The 6,669-nt window shown below is 35.5% G+C and overlaps 1 protein-coding gene across 2 annotated transcripts; it reads right to left on the bottom strand.

The window, feature by feature from the left end:
- Nucleotides 1-258: 258 nt before the first annotated feature.
- Nucleotides 259-4,892, bottom strand: LOC118054501 (zinc finger protein 4). Of its 2 annotated transcripts, XM_073411146.1 has the most exons (3): nucleotides 2,252-4,384; nucleotides 1,936-2,150; nucleotides 259-1,337 (listed from the first exon to the last, which is right to left on the bottom strand). In XM_073411146.1, the coding sequence occupies exon 3, from the start codon at nucleotides 1,257-1,259 to the stop codon at nucleotides 516-518; it is 744 nt and encodes a 247-aa protein (XP_073267247.1). In that variant the 5' UTR covers nucleotides 1,260-1,337; nucleotides 1,936-2,150; nucleotides 2,252-4,384; the 3' UTR covers nucleotides 259-515. The 2 variants fall into 2 exon arrangements, with proteins under 2 accessions (XP_073267247.1, XP_034922015.1); XM_035066124.2 differs by lacking the exons at nucleotides 1,936-2,150; nucleotides 2,252-4,384 and adding an exon at nucleotides 4,413-4,892.
- Nucleotides 4,893-6,669: the final 1,777 nt, after the last annotated feature.

Here is a 6,669-nt window from a genome sequence, read left to right as displayed (position 1 = left end):
TGCAGCGGAAGTTTCCAAATAACCTTCCAGTTGGAGCCCATTGAAGGTGGGCATGGGAGCTTGGTGATCAAACCACTCGTAACCAGACTCGGCGGAGCAGCCTCCCATTAGAATGGTCCTGCAGGAAGGAGAAGATTCAACTCCCTGGATGATAATCAAAAAGTGATTGACCAGAAAAAATAATTGTTTCAAGAAACCAAAAGAAACAACTCCATTGCGTATTGAATCCATAAAAATTAAGATAAAAACACAGTAATATAAATATAAATATACTGCGAGATCTTTCCATTGATTTAGACCTCCAAAATTCTTGTAGATAAGGAGCACAACAACATAGTTGGAACTATAAAAATACACCAAGAAGAAAAAAAATGATAATAAGAAAGAGATAGGGAGCGAAGTTCTAATGAAAATTAGAAAGCTCATAGCCATTGGCATATCTGACTGTACAAAGTGAAAAGTGATATGAGTAGTATGTCTAGGAGAAAAATAAGATTCAAAAAAGTAGAAGGAATTCAGAGCTTCAAAGTAAGATCAGGTGCTGATGAATCTGTCCTTGGTGGCGGTGCTCTTGCTTCAAAATTCATATTCGGACTTTGAGCCATCTCTAAACCTGAGTTACCACCAACTGCCTCACCAACCTGCCTAAAACTCCCAGGCCAGTATGGACCCACATCATCATCTTCCATGAACACGGGCATTCCATAATAGCCTTGCTCAAACCTAGCTCCACCTCTTGTAACAGGAGGGGTTTGTGATTGTATGATACTCTGGTGCATTGCAGCATGAGCTTTGATCCCAAGAGACCGAAATGCGGAGCCATTAAGTGGCAGAGAAGCCAAGTTAGTATACCTATCTGAAAACATTCCCATTCTCATGGCTCGCTTTGCCATCGTTCGCTCCCTCTTATGAGCATTTTGGTGGCCACCAAGTGCCTGTGAACTGTAGAACTTTCGCCGGCAGTAGTTGCAAGAGAAAACTCTTGGGATGGTTGTGGCTGGACTATGGGCAGCTACCTCAACGCTAGTCTCACCTGTTCCTTTCAACTCAATTTCACTGGAGTTGAAGTGGAGTGATAAGTCAAGGGAAACTGGCACAGGATTCTCTTGATGCTTAACGAGATCCGTGAGATGGGAAGAAGGGGTGGTGCTATCCTTGGAGGGATCAGGGGATAGTTCGTGCACAGATATGTTGGATGCTACTTGGCTACTAACTTCTAAATCGTTTTCAAAATCCAATTTGGATTTTGGAGATATCATGACTGGGTGAAACAGTAAAGCACTTTGGTCTATATGTACTACCAATGGAAAACTGCTTAGAACCGGCTAGTGCTTCCCCTGCATTTACAAGAATTCAATTAATAGCCTTGATGTGAGCAAGAAAATAACGGGAAAGTATTGGAAGAAGTATGTATACAGTCAGCTCTATCCAGTATCCACAAACCAAGCATGCAAACATATAGTACCTGTTTGCATTACCTTGAAAGCAAAACAAATCAGTGGAAGCACATCACAAGACAATGATTCTAACTCGTCCAAATTACCTGGCATGTCTAAAGCACACCCCAGATTCCAGAACAATGAGGAACAAACAACAATCATGACAATTTACAATCCACACCAGTTGAGGTGACCCATGAACAAATCAACTGACCAATATATTGTTTCTTCATTCCTAATGATTGTAATAATACCATGGAAAGGCTATTTATTCTCTTTCATCATTTTCTCAAGGCTATCTCATCATCGAAAATGTTCTCGTTCCAAGACAGTAGCATAACTTCGGAACCATTCAAGCCAATATCTCATCACTTCAAAACTTTGGGCAAAGTTTCTCCAACTGGGAGAGGAAACTAAAGGGATTTTGGACACCTGACTTACTCTGAATCAGCAAGTAAATAAGATGCTTTGAAGCATTTAAATATATTCAACTCACTTGATACCAAATCATGCAAGGAATTACATCTTCCTGCTTTCATGGCCGAACTCGTATCTTCCATGAGATGTTTAGCAAGTAATTATATACTTTCTCTCATAACATTGTCACATCCTTTTTCATGACTTAAACCAAATTGACTTTCAGATCGATGACTTCATTCCCTGGCTCTTCTACTTGAATGCTATCACTCTTCCTCACTGACATCCAGTAACCTACAGTACACATGATCAACCATTGTATAAGAGCTTCCCTCAACTTTTCTAAATCAGTGCCTCAATTTCTAAGGGAATTTCCTGAGCTAATCAGGACTTACAATAAAAATGGTGTATTTCTGCGACCTTCATGCTGTGTCCATGTGGACAGCATCTAAACCATTTGTAGTCTCATTTATAGTAAGTTCTCCAGCCAACCTGTTAACGTCTTCACTCCTGCGCTTGAAACTACTTAGCATTTCAATTGTTCAAATCAAGATGCTATTCCATCCAAGTTTTTAGGAACTTATACTAAACAACAAATTGGTCAAATCCCGCCCTGTCTGATGATTAACATCCAACAACTTTTGCTATCGCCTGGCTCGAACTAATTAATCAGTCTAAACCTGTACGAGTCAGACTCGATTAGTAGTACTAACCTCATAATATCAGTTGCAAGCAGAAGTAAGACCTCTACTGTCGAACTCAAGATTAATCTTCAATCTCTTTAACATCTTGAGTAAGAAAATGGATCTAAAAATGCACACCATAAGAAAGTTCATGAAATGCACTGCACCAAGATAAATCAATCTTGATAGAAGAAAATTTTCACAGCCGCACAGTCCACAGGCAGCATAGTTCTCATTTCTCGTTTCTCGTTTTTCTTCAATTGTCTCAGCTTTTAGAGAGGAATAGGAAGTCTGTTTGAGAAGAAATAGCAACTGAAAGTTCTTCCTTCTCTCCACATCTTTCCTCATTTATATACGGAATGGGATGGAATTTATATTTATTTTTTCTCACCTCGCTTCTTTTCTCACACTCCAACTACATGTACAAAGGATAATTAGAAGCATTGAATATGCAAGCTGTAATGTGATAAATATTTCTCTCCTTAAGTAAACATCATAAAGTATCACTATAATAGCAGCACATCAGTTATTTTGAGCGTCTGTTTTCCTCACACGATTCCTATGAATGATTAACCATATCACTGGACCGACCGCTAGATGCTTCCTATTTCACACTTTAATTGGGTTGTTATTCCTAATTCCTAGTGTCTGTGATATGTATATCTCTGTAAACAAGTTCAAATACATGTATGTATATATGCATCTATACTAACTACTTCGTAATACTTTTGCAAAGAATTAGCAGTGTGTTGGAGCTTTTAGATGTTTTTTTCCCCACCCAAATTGCAGCGGTTAAGGTCAAAAAACCATTTCCTCAAATTACTTTTCCATCTAGCCCCTTAAAGTGATGGAAAGTAAAAACCATGCACCTCTGAACCGATGCAGAACATCTCACAACTATTCAAATTTGATCTCACATGGTAAAGCAGCAGATCTCCCAAACTCCAGCACAATTCATGAATTTTCACGGTCTACATGCATAATTCTTTGAAGAACGTAGGCATTATTCATTTAATGTTTTTCCATAACCAGACTAGATCATTTTTGACATAACATCTGCAGTTTTTTAAACTATGCTCTCAAGAAAATTACTTAATGAAATGACATTTGTGATCAAATGGCACTGAATTTGATTGGCAACTTGTGAATAATGATACTCAACTAGATAAAACCGTCTGACTTCGATTATATCAATCCTTGCGATACCTAAAACTAATAGAACTGCAACACCACCCCATATCAAAATGTATAATGACTAGGTTACATTGAAGGACACATCATTCAGGTTAGAAACCAAGCAATCCTACATTTAGGAAAAGCATTTTAAGAAATTAAGAATGCACCTATAACTAATGATTTAAGTGATGCAAAGACAATTATTAGTTGAATGGTTTGATGCATTTTCAATCTGAACAGAAGCTCTATGCTTGTGCAAGCAGCAGAGATTGCCTCAGACTCAGTCATTCAAAACAAAGGGCATTACAGATTAGCCGCTCCGATTCTGTGTGCAAGAACATGGTAAAGACAAGGGAGTAAAAGCAAAAACCCCACATTATCAACAACTATATATATATATAAAAAAAAAAGGCACATAATTGAGCTCAACCTCAGGCCATCAACAGAACCCCACATCAGCAACAACACAATACATATTAAAAACATTTCAAGAACCTGAACAAACACTAGATGATAGGGGGGATTAGAAATTTGTAGATATGTTATACCCTCAAAGAAAGAAAAGATTAATTATAACACAAAAGAAGTTGTCCAAATAAAAAGAACAAGGAACACAAAGAAAGTAACAGAGCTTCAGAAACCAGAAAAAGAAGCGGATAATAAAAGGGTGATGAGATGGGCGGCAGAAGTTCCTTACATGGTATCTTGAGATTTCTGAGTGTGCTTCAGGGACATGGTACTGCTTTGGGAAGAGAGGGGGGAGAGAGAGTCCGTTTGAGTATCAGAAAAAAAGAGAAAAGATTTGAGTGAACAAAGTGGGTATTTTACCACTTATGGAGGGGGTGAAAGTAGAGAAAAAAAAAAAGAATAACTGGGGAGAGATGCGAACAATTATGGGAAAGCAGAAGTTGAAGAAAAGGAGAAGATGGTGCAAAGGTCAGATAAGTCAGAGAATGAAATAAATGAAGAAAAAGAAGGAAAAGAAAAGAAAAGCAGATAATGCAGCAAACCACTCAGAACGTTGAATTTTGGGCTCTTTCCTAGTCTTTCAATCGACAACAGCTACATGAGAGAGAATTGATGTGTGACGGTGAAAAAGCAAACCCAAAGACAGAGAAAGCAAGGAAACAAAGATGGGAAGCCCCACAGAAATACACTCAAATGTTTGCGACTTCTTCATTTCTAAAACTTCTCTCTCATCCAACTTTAACACAGAGAGAGAGAGAGAGAGAGAGAGAGAGTACCCCAGAAGACCGAGTCGAATGGTACGTGGGTCAGATTCTTTACATTGTTTTTTCACCCTCTGTTTCCTTTTCATTTTATTGTAAAGATGGACTCCCATAACACCTCCATCTCTGACGCTTGCTTTGTGCAGTTTACATTCACATGAACCTTGACATAGCCCATGCTTTTTTGTCTTTTTACTATATCACAAGTCACCTTCACCACTCTGCAGGATAATTTGGCCTATTGATGTCACTCGGGATTGAGACAGGGCCATAGACCAGGCTTCTCGCCTGCGATGTGTACCCATTTCTTCTTTCAATTCACAGACCACCTTGGAGCCCAGCCATTTTTGTTGGTTGTTTCTTGAATAGAAAACTCAAAACTCTTTAGCGTTAGTGCGTGTAGCATAGCGTACTCCACACGTTTAAGAAGCAATTCAATCTTGTAATGGTCATAAGAGAATGTTGAGAAATATTATTGGATCTGAAAATCACACAAACGCACATGTATACAAGTTTTACTTTTTGAGAGGATTTTTACAGTATGAAATTATTAGATTCGCGTCAATCATAACCAACCAACGATGTTAAGAAAATAATAATAAATTAACTTTTTAGACTAATATAGTACAGGCATCTTAAATTTCATTTTCGCTCAGTGTGATTACTGATTAGGCAAAGCTAGTGGTGCCTACAGGCTACATCAATCCAGTCAAATGACGAGTGCCGTGATGTAGTCCTACCGTGTTTCAATTTGTGAATATTTAAGAATGGTTTGTTTTTATATTTTAAATTTATTTATTTTTATTTTTTTTAAATTAATATTTTTTATATTTTAAAATTATTTTAATACATTAATTTCAAATATAATTTTTTTAAAATTAAAAAATATTATTTTAATAAATTTCTAAATTAAAAAACACTTTAAAAAATAACTGTAATTATATTTTTAAACAAATCACTACTATACTGTGTTATATTATATTATTCTTTGAGCATTTTGAGGTCTTTTAAAAAAAATTATTTTTTTATTTTTGAATTATTTAATATTAAAAATATTTTTTTATAAAATTATATTATTTTATATTTTAAATAAAAAAAACTTTAACGAATCAATAACTCCAACCCTCTCACCCACTATCTTTCGCCTACAGTGAATTTCATTGTTTCCTTGTACTTCAGGCTGCAAAGTACACTTTCATTATTATTTTTGTTTTTTTTCGTTCATGTGATTTTATGTTTTTTTTTTTTTTTTTTACTTCGGTCTTCAAATTTTAAAAAATGGAAGATAAAGTTACCTGAAAAGTGGTAGATGAAAGAAAGACTTTGGTTATCTATATTTTAACAAAAAAAAATATATATTCTTCATGTTAATGGTTTCATTTTGAAAAATAAATTTCAATGATTATAATTTTATCCTTTAAACAAGTTAGAAAAATAGATTGTAATAGTAAGTTTTTTCATTTGATTTAGTTTTTAGAATGATGAAAAAATATTTTACAATTAAAAATGAAATTATTGAGATCTTTAAAATGTTTTAAAGTGTGTTTTCAAATAAAAATAAATTAAAAATTAAAATTTGAACTCTATGCTATATCGTCCTCCTCCTTATCCATTTTATTTAAGAAAATAGAACACTTACATCAATTTTGATATACGATGTATATATCATCCATCTTACTTAAACAAAATAGCGATAAAAAAAGTACTTGAGGTCTTGGTCCAGCG

Source organism: Populus alba, chromosome 8 (assembly GCF_005239225.2).
Source record: "Populus alba chromosome 8, ASM523922v2, whole genome shotgun sequence".
Lineage (NCBI taxonomy): Eukaryota > Viridiplantae > Streptophyta > Magnoliopsida > Malpighiales > Salicaceae > Populus > Populus alba.
This window is presented reverse-complemented; position numbering and strand designations above follow the sequence as displayed.